We start from the raw sequence: 12,698 nt of genomic DNA, 5'->3' as shown, positions 1-12,698 counted from the left end.
AGTAAAGGGCAAAGATCAGACAAAGCCATGTGCTTTAAGTGTTCTCCTAATGTCTGCAATAGAAACGTGGATGGAGAGGCTTCTGGTCAGCTATTCTGGAAGCTAAAAAACCTTGTCAGTAGAATAACATTGGAACTTGTGACCACATAGCCAGACAAAGCAATGAGAGAAATTCAGTCAGTCAAGGAGCAGAAATATCTGAAAGAGTTGATTACCCTATGAGACAATGTGAAAGAATATGACATTCTGCCAAGTTCAAAGGTGTGTAGATTTAGAGATAAAAGACAGCTACATATTCTAAAAGGATACGAAGTGCAAAATCCAGGTATTTTTCAACTGACGTAGCCATAGATTCTAACCTGACTTGAAAATAGGTAATGATATGACTCAATATCTAAGACAAGTAGGCCTTCAGAATACCTTTTTTTAATATAAAAAAACCAGTAAATATAAATAAGGCTTAGTACACCCCATCAGTGTTTCAGACAAGGATCTAGTTGTGTTCCAACCAAAACCACTATTCATCAAAAAATTTGAACAAGCTAAGAAGGCAGACCAAAAAATTCACTGGGGAAGATAACACCCCAAATTGTTTGGGTAGGTCATAACGGTTCTTTTAACAGGTAAGCATATTTTAACTCCAGAAAGATTTAGAATGTGCTGTCGAAAGTACTGCAATTTTTTTTTTACTGTGAGTAATTGTACTATTTAAGAACATTTGACCTAATGGAGTAGGAGGTCAGCCTATTAGACTTTCAAGCAGAATTCTTACTAAGTTTATGTGTATTATTGAAACATTAGAGCAAACTTAAGGGTTACCATGTTTAGAAGTTAAATTATTAGATCTGTAAGATTTTAGCTTCTTGAAAATGTTTACAAAGTACTAAAGAAGGCAATTATATGTACTAAATTTATAAATTCAGTGTAAAAAGTTGGGAAGTGTTTAATTAAGTCATGCTACAGATAAGACCAGATATTATTTAAAGGATCATGATTTCTAAAAGTTGCAAGATTTATGAATGTGATAAGATTTGTATACTAAATTTTAAAACATAATGGAGAACTACTACTTTGAATATATAAGTTAAAAACTTTTTATGTATATATTTTAAAGACTAGAATTAACTTCTGAATAGCCTTTCAATAATATAAAACCCACTCTGAAGGGCATGATAACTGAAGAGGAGTTACAGGGCTGGTTTTCTTCCAGCAAAAGTTTATGTTCATTTGGCAATTTATTGCTTCACTCCACAGAACTGGTTTCAACGTCGTTAATCTTTATTTAGGTCTGCGCCTCCCTCACCTTCTAGGAGATGGATTGTAGGTTTTGAAAGATGGAGATGAGAAGTAGCCTGGCTAGTCTACAAAAACCTCCCCCAAGTTTTTGGTTTAGTGGCTTGCTTCAATAGCCGTCATCCTGTCTGTATAACTTAGCAATTCTCAACCCTGACTGCTACGATCCCATGGACAACTTTGGGAAATTCTTATTTCCAGATCCCATCCAGTGCAACTAAACCAGAACTTTTTAGGGTAGGGCATAGACATTTTCTTTTTAAGTTTCTGGGTGATTTTCCATACAGGCAGAGTTGAGAACCACTGGCACAAGGGTGTGAGCCTCACATGATCTGAAGGACCCAGGATCATTCTAGACCAGGGCTGTTCAATAGAGCTTTGGGCACTCATGGAAATGTGCTATAAATCTGTGCTGTCCAATATGGTAGTCACTACCTGGGTGTAGCTATGGACCAACTGAAATGTGGATAGTGTGACTGGGAAAATGAACTTTAAAATTTAAATTAATTCAAATTTAAATACACATAGTCACATGTTACTAGTGAGTACTGTATTGGACAGCACGGTTCTGGAGTTTTAGGCAATTTTAAATGATCTGAGTCTACTATTAAATAGGTGCTGAATGACTCTTTTTAATACTAGACCACACTAGCCCAAACTTACTACTTATGCCTCTTCAGGATACTTCATACCAGCTTCTTAAGAAGACCTCCAATGGTATGGAAGGATGGCTTGAAGCTTATAATCGCTTCTGAGGATAGAAAGGACATGGAATTTGCTGATTTTTTCCTCCCTCATTTAGGTTGGCAATTTGTTTCTTGAAAAATGAATGAACACCTTCAGAACTAAAAATTTCTGAAGTCTCATAGCTTAATAATGGAGCCACAAAGCAATTAAACTCTTGGAAATGGTCTTCCTCATTCTTTGGCATGTTGCAGTGTTTTTCAACTGGGGATTGTGACCTCTGTCTTGGAGGATGGAGAGTTTCCAGTGGATTGGAGCAGTGGTCTGAGTTTCAGAGCTAAATATAGGTCATTGGCATGGCAGCTTCCTTTTCTCGGTCTCATGGATACTATGTCCTACTAGTGAATATGGGGCATTGGTGGTTGGTGGAATACAATCTTGAGAAGAACAGCAAAATGACACAGATTCAGGTCTTTCACCGATGGACCTTGATATTGAACAAAACTAAACTCTACTTTTACCTACTTTAAAAAAAAATCATTTGTAAAGTATGAGTGCTATTTTAAAAAGTTAAAAATACATTCATGAATCATTGGCAAATAAATTTTAAATGTGATATTAACGCTAAAGTATAAGGAGAATCCTCCATGGCCAAGCGTGGTGGCTCATGACTGTAATCCCAGCGCTTTGGGAGGTCGAGCAGGTGGATCACCTGAGGTCAAGAGTTCGAGACCAGCCTGGCCAACATGGTGAAACCTCGTCTCTACTAAAAATACAAAAAAAAAAAAAAAAAATTAGCTGGGTGGGGTGGCGCTGTAGTCCCAGCTACTCAGGAAGGCTGAGGCAGGAGAACTGCTTGAAACCAGGAGGCAGAGGTTGCAGTGAGCCAAGATCGCACCACTGCACTTCAGCCTGGGCGGCAGAGGGAGACGCCATCTCAAAAAAAAAAAAAAAAAAAAAAAAAAAAAAGATGCCTCCTTCAAGTCTTTGCTCAGCTTTCACCTTTTCAATCAGCCTACCCTGACCATCCTATTTATTAATTTCTTTTGCCAACTATTAAATGACACCCTTTCAAAGTTTACAATCTATACTTCAAAGCCAAAATACTTATCATGGCAGACAGTATCTGATACTCTAGAGCAGTATTCTCAAATGTTGTTGCCTGGACCAACAGCATCTCATCATCTGGGAACTTAGAAATGACAATTCTCATGCCCCACTACAGGCCAGTTGAACCTGTAACTCTTGTGGTGGGTGCCTGGCAATCTGTGTTTCAAGAAGCCCTCCAGGTGATTCTAGGGCACACCAATGTTTGAGATCCACTGATCTAGAGTACAACAAAACCCCTCAAAATGTCCCAGAGGTGAAAGCTTGCATATATGCCAAAGTTATGAAGACTGAAACATTTCAGTACATACAATTGGCCTTATACATTGTGAAATAGATGCCAATATTCCATCTGGACCTAATGTTATGAATCATAAATTTACCCACTTCAATAAGGCCTCACTGAATCTCTAGGCTTTGATCTTCTTTTCCCTGTAAAAATTTGTGTGAAAGAATTTCATGAGATGTTCCTGAAGAGAGGAGGTAATGTACAAGTACAAATGTATCGGACGCAAATTCAACATACAAAATTTCATCTGTATATGACTGATAAATCAGAAGGCCAATTACTCATTCTAGGAAAACATTGTTAGATTTACAAAGTAATAAATTAACCAGAGGATTCAACAGTAGTATCATAGAGCGCATTTAAAATACAAGTCAGTCTGGGCGCGGTGGCTGATGCCTGTAATCCCAGCACTTTGGGAGGCCGAGGCGGGTGATCACCTGAGATCAGGAGTTCAAGACCAGCCTGGCCAACATGGTAAAATACCATCTCTACTAAAAATACAAAAAAAATTAGCTGGGTGTGGTGGTGGGCGCCTGTAATCCCAGCTACTTGGGAGGCTGAGGCAGGAGAATCGCTTGAACCCAGGAGGCGAAGGTTGCAATGAGCTGAGATTGCGCCATTGCACTTCAGCCTGGGTGACAAGAACGAAACTCGGTCTAAATAAAATAAAATAAAATAACAGTTAGAGAACACCAATTTTACAAATATCTCATGTGATAGTAAAGAAGAGGAGGTAAGTACACAGGCTCTGATTTCAGACTTCCCAAGTTCAAACTCTAGCTTTTTCATTTCTGTGTAACATGGGCCTAGCCTCAGGGGTGTAAACCTCTCTATGCCTCAGTTTCCTTGACAGCAAATGGGGTATAATAATTGCCCTATCTCCTAGTTTTGTGTGAGGATTTAATGAGATAGAGGTAGCATTTAGGCTAGAGACTGGAACATAGTAAACTCTAATCAAATGTTGTTTTTGTTATTTTTAAAATTAGCCCACGAGTGACATATCTGGTCACTGAGAAAACAGATACTAATGTTTTAATCATTGAAGAATGTTTATACAAAACAGTTCAAGTTTACACAAAGCAATTAAGTGCTAACCTTATTGAACTGTAAATATTCAGCAGGTGTTCACCCTTCTAAGCATCTTCCCTAGTTAAACCAATCCTGGTAATTTCAGTCCCCTTGTCAGTGACTGGTTTAGGTGTGAGCATGTCCTACAAACCTGGCCAATGAGCTCTAGGAAACATTGTGCTATGGGGCTTCTGAGAAAGGATTTCTTCCCTTACAACAAGATGAATAAAAGTAACTCTCCTCACTTTGGATATTTTAATATTAGGATATGATGCCTGGGTCAGCAGCAGCCACTTTGTGACTATGAGGACAGACATTGCTGATGTTATGGCAGCGTAAAAGGTTAAAGGAACTTAATAACATTGTTGAACCAAACCTAGAACTCACTACTGAAGCAAACTTAGAACTCACTTGCCACCTGATTACTCATTTAGTTGAAAAAATAAATATCTGTATTTTTTATGCCACTATCAGGAGGGTTCTATGTTAGTATGAAAGCAAACTAAATAATATATCACATCCAGCTACTATAGATTAATTGGCTGTATGACACAATAATCTGGTAACTTTATTCTTGAGATCATCTTAACCCACATAGAGATTCCTTAATAAATAGTTCCTTCTCCTCCAATTCATCTATATAGAAATAACATCAGTCTTACTTTCCTGCTCCATACCTGATATGTTTAACTAATTGACCATTAGCTAAGTGTCTAATTATATTATTTTCATAAATTAAAATATCTGTTTTTATTTTTAAATTTTCTGTTATATATACCATTAGAAATTATTACAGAAGGTTCTAAAATAAAAATTTTAGTTCTAATATAGTACTTCAATACTAATTTTATTTCCTTGCTTCATCTTTGCAGTTTATATTTACCTTGATGTTTATTTGATGATACTGTGAGCAAAATGTGAAAAATGAGGCCCTACCATGTTTAAAAAAATGTTTTCATCAAATAGATCCCACAGGGACATGCACAAAACTCCTACTACTAGAGTGATCCTCTCTTCATCTCTTTTCTCTAGCCAATATGTCGAAGTTTTATTTCTCATTTTGCAATAGGAATTTGTATTAGGCAACCATCTGTAGCATCTATTTGGGTTATATCTAAAGCTTAAGGGCTACATCCTCTCCCAGCCCCAATATGTGAGTACTTGATGCCCGAATAATGGTCCTTCAGTGGAAGAACACTTGTCAAATCCTATTTAAACAGATCTAAATTTAAAAAATATTTTTTTCCAAAAATATTTTTTGGCCTTCATTTGGGAACCTCACACATCTAAGACTTTAGATTTAAAGTATCTTTAGAACTCTGAACCACATTGGAGTGCAGACTCCATTACAGCAGGAATCCTTGTCTCTTTTGCTTAATATTGCATCCTAGCGTCTTTTCAGAATGATACCTAATAGATGGCGGAGGATCTAGAATAAACAAACCCCCAAATAAAAATAAAAACAAATGTTGGACAAATCAAGTATAGAATCTGCTTTTATCTTTTTCATAAAAATATTTATAAAATTATACATCCGCTCTACTTTCCCTTTAGATTCTCCATTCGATAATCATTTTGGAAAGATCAAAAACAAAGTCCTAACACAAACACACGTTTTGTGTATCATTTTCCTCTTGTTTTCCTTTGCAAAACCATGCTGAGGATAGCAGTGTATCTGTATCGTCTTATGGAAAGTAGTAACACATCTAGCAAATAACAGAGGTAAATATGCACAAGAAGTGGGTAGAATTGGAAACAGACAATTTCAGGTTTATATTGTATGTGATTTCACAGGATAGAATTTTAATTTATATTTTCTTCTTTTAAAAAAATTCATTCCAAGGTAGATTAGATGAGCCCTGGCTAATATTTTTAGCATTTTATGTTTGATTACCTTAACATCTCTAAATCTTTCTTCCCTTTGTTTCCTCACCCTACCATTACCTATTACCTAATGAGTTTGGCTAACCTGAAACTTCCTCAGTCTTTAACAATACTAATGAATGTAAGTTAATAAATTAGGAAATTGAATTGGGTCATTACATTGTCTTAATATAATTTTCAGTTTATTTGTTATTGATCGAGCTCCATAATTTCAAGTTCATTTTTCTGAGGTTTATTGTTTAGAGTTTGATTTACAGATCTCCATGTCTTTAGCATGATTTCTTTCTGCTTTCTGCAACCTGTTTTTTGGTTATTTCACTACTCATTAACCCCTCCCTCCATCAGAGGGATGGGCAGGATGAGAAAAATGATATGACAATATAGTAAATTTTGCTACTTGCTATTATCTGATAAAATTGGTGTGCAAGAAAGAAGTAAGTATGTAACTGTTGACTAAAATGACATTTTGGGATTTTTAAAAAATAATTTTTTTTTGTCCATGGTCTAGCAACTGTTACCATGAAAGACTGAGTTAGTTCTCTATCTACTAAATTTAATAAATAAAGGTTTTTAGTAAAGAAATTTGTTATAATTCTAATCACAATCACACCAAGCTCATGAACTAAATTTCTATAAAAATGTTATCAATTAAAAAAATTAATGTCCAAGGAATCAAGAGTTAAAATGAAGCTCAAGGTGGATTTTAAAATGGAGAATAATATAAAATAGTGAATTGTTTTTGTCTCATAGATTTCAACCTCCTTAAATACATAGTGATGTAAGAGTCATATATAAAATGTTATCTGTCATATAAATATATAGGAAGAATTTTTAAAAGTGAAGATTTAACTGTAATAGTTACTTCATAATCAATGATGTAATAGTCAATGATGTAGGAGAACAAAGAGCATTGCATAGCTACATATGGACTTCATAGCATCAGTTTGTTTTTAAAAGGGGGCTACATTATATACATATGTTTAGTTTTCAGAGATTAAATAAAATAAAAATTATCACCATTCTGAATAGCAGACTATTTTAGCAATACATGTGTTGGAAAGTATATTTTATTTGGTAGATCAACTTCAGAGAACTAAACTCTCCAGCATAACCAGAGGGTTAGATAATATATTTACACCTGCAGTATTTCATTCTATAAATAATCTATAATGTCAAAAACCAACTTTGATGGGGCATTTACATTTTACGAATAGCTAAAATGTTACAGTGAACATTTTCACATTTTTATAGCATAGTATAAACAAAATAAGGGCATAATACATAATTATTTTTGAAGTTCAAGGAAAGGGATATGTAGATAGAGTATAGAGACACAAAAATCAGAAATACTATTTTTAGCCATTTTCACACATCCTTTTACTTCAACCTGTTAAATGATTAAAAAGTGAAATGAGCATTTACATATTTCAAAGTGGATAAACACACTAAATAATAATTCTTGACATGTTCACTCTTTCAAAAAATAATCTCTTCAATCTTATGGAAAAGTGGTCTAGTATACTATTTCAGTTGTTTTTATTTTATGTGGCAAAAAATATGTTTTAGGGTTCAGTTACTGATTTGTCCCACTTTCTTTTTGAACTAAGGGCACACTTACTATCTCCATAAACAACTAAAATATTTACAGAGACCAGTAAAACCTATGTCAGATCGTAACACATTTTTGTTCTTGGGAGGCTTTGGGCCTAAATCCCATGTTCTCTAATCAGATAACTCTCAATAAGAACAAAGATGAAAAAGATATAATCCTGCATTTAGATATGTGAACATCAAAATTTTTAAAGCTAAAAGCAACTGTGCACATATTCTTAAAAAATTATCTTATTCCAAAATATTTGTTATTTTTTAAACAAGGCTATCTGTAAATTCAGTTGAAGTATCATTTCGAAATGAAACAAATAATAATGTAGGAATTATTATATGACTATTTATTAGAAAAACCTCAGGAGAAACTTAGAATAGTTATTTAAGAAATCCCTAGGTTCAAAATGAAATTCAACTTTTACATGTTGAAGGAACTAAAACTCAAATGTTTGGTTAAATTGAAAATACACCAACACATATAATTTTGTAATATAAGGAAAACGCAAAATGTTACTAAAAGGATAAATCGACAGCTTATTATTGAATAATTGTGATATAGAGATGATAAATCAGATCAGATAAAACAACTGCAAACTGCATGCCTGTCCCTGATGTTCCCTCGACTGCTTGTGACGACATGTCTGCTCTCACCATAGTTCACAGTTCACAGAAAACATTTAAATAACACAACTGAATATTTCCACTGACTAAAATGAACTTTCTTTAAGAAAATAAAGGGAGAAGAGAATAGATCAAATCTTGCCCCACCTCTTTTTTTTCTTCCTTTTTTCTTTTAGTGAAACTGACATAAATTGTTGAGGAGCACTACAGCGCCACCAACACAGATCAATGCAAAACAAAAAAGATCTCCCACCGTGTGCAAAAAGAAAAAAAATTAGAAAAATGCCAAAAATTACAAAATGTCTCCCAAATGTACCTTATTGGAGAAAAACAAGCAAGATCTGCAAAGATTATCTAATGAAGAGCTTCAAAGAAATAATATCATAGACTACAAGTTGAGATCTGATCAGCAAATAAAAGATCCACTATTTAGTAACAGCCATAACTTAATATAAACCCGGTTATGTCAACCTCCACCTTCATTATACCAAGGGCAGCTTTTCTGTAGTTTGTATCCAAGTAATCTATCAAGAGAACCACAATAGGTCCATTTTAAAAAAACTATATCCATAGTTTGCCTGCTGATAATTGAGTCCTGGACAAATTAGGTAAGACATAATTTTTATAAAGAGGATATGCACATATTTGGCATTGCCAACATTACTGGCACAAAACAAGTCCATCTTGAAATATCTGAGTTCCTCTGTAGTTCACAGTAATTAAAGTATAATTTATATTATAAACATTTAGCTTTAACAATGAAAAAAAACTATTTTTTTTCTCTTGGTAAAAATTAACCAGGCAAGATTAGGTAGAACGTGCAGAGATCAAAGCTAAAGAAAAATACAAAGATTGGTTTTGTTAGAAGAAACACAATGAAAATCCTTTTTAGCCGGTGGCTCTTTCGAAGACTGAATGACATAAATGGTGAAAATTACAAACTTACCATTAGTGCAAGCAAAGAAGACGGCAGTTCTTGAAAAAAAATTGTAACAATATAGGCTGGATACTTGTGTCTCTAGAAACAACAGCCTCCAGGCAGCATACGGATCTTCCAACATCTTTAAAATGTTTGGTAAATAAAAAGTAATACTTTCTTCCATGATCGGCAGCCGAATGGGGTGGCTTCCCCCAGGATCTATGGGCGTTTGGGAGAAATCGGAGAAATATCCACAGAAGATTAAAAGCAGAGGAGGCAGCACAGCCAGAAGACTCTGGGGTTAACAACTTTGCGATGGCAAGCAGGCGAGCGCTGATTGGCTGGGAGGGCAGTGTCCCTACAGTCTGCACTATCCCCCGCTGCCCCCGCCTCCTGCAGCTCGGAAAAAAATGCAGTGTGTGTGCCATTTTACACTGGGCTTTTAAAAGCACAGCCACCCAAATGACAAAAGTCTAAGCTCGCTATTAAGTGACACTGCAAGACAATAGCACCCACGGCTGCCTGTGAGCTCGGGGGAATGCCCCTTTTAACATCTGAAGGAACACTCTGGCTTCTTGGATGTGGGGTTTTTTGTTTGTTTGTTTTTGTTTTTGCTTTTTTAAAACAGCATTATCATGTTTTTCTTGAGCAAATTGTTGCTCCTTTCCAAAGCGTCGATAGATCCTCCGCATGCAAACCTGGCCATGTAAAAACTATGTCCATCAAAATATTTTTTCAATTTGATCTCATGAGGGTAGACCTAGAGAAGCCAGTCATCCTGGAACAAAATTCATGACTCCTTTAGCTCCGAGATCTCTAATTCCTTGGGAAAAAAATATGTAATTTCTTATTCACAGTAACTACCATGTGTGCAAAAAGTAAAATAAAATAATGAATTTAGCGGTTAAATGAAAACAATAGGCATATTCCCGCCCCCTCCCCCGCCCCCCTTAAAAATTGTTTCAAAAACCTTTACCGGCTGGCAGAATTCTACCACTCTGCCTTACAAACAAAATGGCTGTGGTACTGAGTTTTTTAGGATCCTCCCACTGTGCCTCCTCCTGGCCTCCAGGAAGTGGTAAAAATCCAAAATAAATACAGTACTGAAAGTACACCATTGAGTCTGAATTCGGGGGAAGCCTTTGGTAAGAGGGTCTTAGAATTGTGCTGGTCATTATTAGTTTTTTAAAATTGTTTTGAAAAGAACATCAATCACTAGAGATTTACTTGACTGTAATTTGAACTTCCTGCTTTACATATTTATAAGGTCTTTCACCTATCTTGGCAGGCTTTCAAATTAAGTGGGCTGGGAAATTTGATGCTCGGTCTCTAGTTGTGAGCTGAGTCAGGTATTTGGTGTTTGCAACTGGGCTTTTAAATAAAGACAAAGTCTAAGACTTTAAAAAAATGAACGTTAAACCGACGCAAGACTATGCTTGCTAATGTAAAGTCAGAAAAGTCGACAAAGATCTTAGTGTGTTAAATACTGCATACATGTGTTAACATAGTCAGTAAAAATTCTTTGCCCACTAAATTTTCTAATGAGTCAAGGAGACAACAGGGTTTAAAGGAACTGGATTAAGAAAGGAGTGGGTAATGATCTACATTCTTCACAATCTCTTCCCCCTCCACACACACCACACACATACACACACACATGCACATATGCACACACATACACATACATGTATATACACACACGTTGGTCTGGTATCCCTGCCTGGCATTTAATAGGTAACATTCTTAGAAAGATGTAGCTAGGGTGACTGTGAATTTATCGTCTAACACAGGATACTTTGAGAGTAAAAAGGGCTAATTACAGGACAGCTGGAATAAACAGAGCCTGTCCATGATAAGCTAGGACATAGAACTCACTATGTTTTTAGTGAGACTTCCTTGAACTTTAACTAGACAGGTCACCTACTGCCATGGGGCCTTGGCCAATTTAGATAGCATTTGAGCTAGACCCCTCTCTGGGCTGCATCTCCTGCCTTTGTTCTACTGTCAAGTGAAGTAGACAATCTGAGTAGACTTGGGGTCAGATATATTTAATGAACAGCCAGGGTAAAGAAAATACCTAGATATGCACATCCATAGGTGTATACACCTTCAGATACTTTATTATCTGTAGATTAGGATGTTCTGTGCACTTTGTAAGATACACATACTTCTGATTACATGCTTTCCTATGGGATAATTTTCTTTGGAGTTTTTGAGACCATCTTCATGATTTACACAATTCGAGGGATTTTTGGGTTTTGTTTTGGTAAAGATAATTTGTAGAATGAAATGTTTTGGGGCAGATTATCATAGAAATGCATAAGATAAATAATTCTTTTACTGTTTATTCAAACAGTTCTTGAGAACTTAAAATGTGCCAGGCATGATGCTTGGTGCTATGTATATATTAGTGAACAAGTAAATAGTTTATTTCCTCCTTCATGGAGTTCACAATCTAGTGGAGAGACAGATAAATAGCAGGTGAACAAATACAGTTGATCCTTGAAGTATGTGGGGGTTGGGGTGCCAGTCCTCCATGCTGTCAAATATTCTGTGTAACTTTTAACTTCCCCCAAACTGAACTAGTAATAACCTACTATCGACCTTACCAATAACATAAACAGTCAATTAACACACATTTTGTGTGTCGTATGTACTCTATATTGAATTTGTACAATAAGGTAAACTAGAGAAAAGAAAATGTTACTAAGAAAGTATAAGGAAGAGAAAATATATTTACTATTCATTAAGCAGAAGTGGATCATCATAAAGATCTTTATTTCTCATTGTCCTCACATTGAGTATCTGAAGAGGAGAAAGAAGAAGGGGGTTTGGTCTTCCTGTCTCAGGAGTGGCAGGGGTGGCAGAGGTGGAGGAGGTGGAAGGGGAAGCAGGAGAGGCAGGAATACTCTGTGTAACTTTTATTGAAACAAAATCTGTGTATAAGTGGACCTGTATAGCTCAAACCTGTGTTGTTCAAAGGTCAAGTGTATATTATTGCACATTATTCTAAGTGCTATTAAAAAACCAAACAGGGCCGGGTGCGGTGGCTCACGCCTATAATCCCAGCACTTTGGGAGCCTGAGGCAGGTGAATCACTTGAGGTCAAGAGTTTGAGACCACCTGGCCAACATGGTGAAACCCTGTCTCTACTAAAAATACAAAAATTAGCTGGGCGTGGTGGTGGGTGCCTGCAATCCCAGCTACTCGGGAGGCTGAGGCAGGAGA

The 12,698-nt window shown here is 36.0% G+C and overlaps 1 protein-coding gene and 1 long non-coding RNA gene across 3 annotated transcripts in view; one reads left to right on the top strand and one right to left on the bottom strand.

Moving 5' to 3' along the window:
- Positions 1-5,499, top strand: part of LOC104657260 — a 36,468-nt gene extending 30,969 nt beyond the window's left edge. The window contains exon 2 of the long non-coding RNA XR_747261.2: positions 5,314-5,499. This is a non-coding gene — a long non-coding RNA (uncharacterized LOC104657260). The remainder of the gene's footprint in view (positions 1-5,313) is intronic.
- Positions 1-9,805, bottom strand: part of EPC1 (enhancer of polycomb homolog 1) — a 120,259-nt gene extending 110,454 nt beyond the window's left edge. The window contains exon 1 of one of the 2 annotated variants that reach the window (XM_010357028.2): positions 9,498-9,805. In XM_010357028.2, coding sequence (XP_010355330.2) covers positions 9,498-9,500 — 3 coding nt within the window. In that variant the 5' untranslated portion in view covers positions 9,501-9,805. The remainder of the gene's footprint in view (positions 1-9,497) is intronic. The other variant, XM_010357029.2, reaches the window with a different exon arrangement.
- Between the last annotated feature and the right edge of the window lie 2,893 nt (positions 9,806-12,698).

The sequence above is a fragment of the Rhinopithecus roxellana genome, chromosome 11 (genome assembly GCF_007565055.1).
Source record: "Rhinopithecus roxellana isolate Shanxi Qingling chromosome 11, ASM756505v1, whole genome shotgun sequence".
Lineage (NCBI taxonomy): Eukaryota > Metazoa > Chordata > Mammalia > Primates > Cercopithecidae > Rhinopithecus > Rhinopithecus roxellana.
This window is presented reverse-complemented; position numbering and strand designations above follow the sequence as displayed.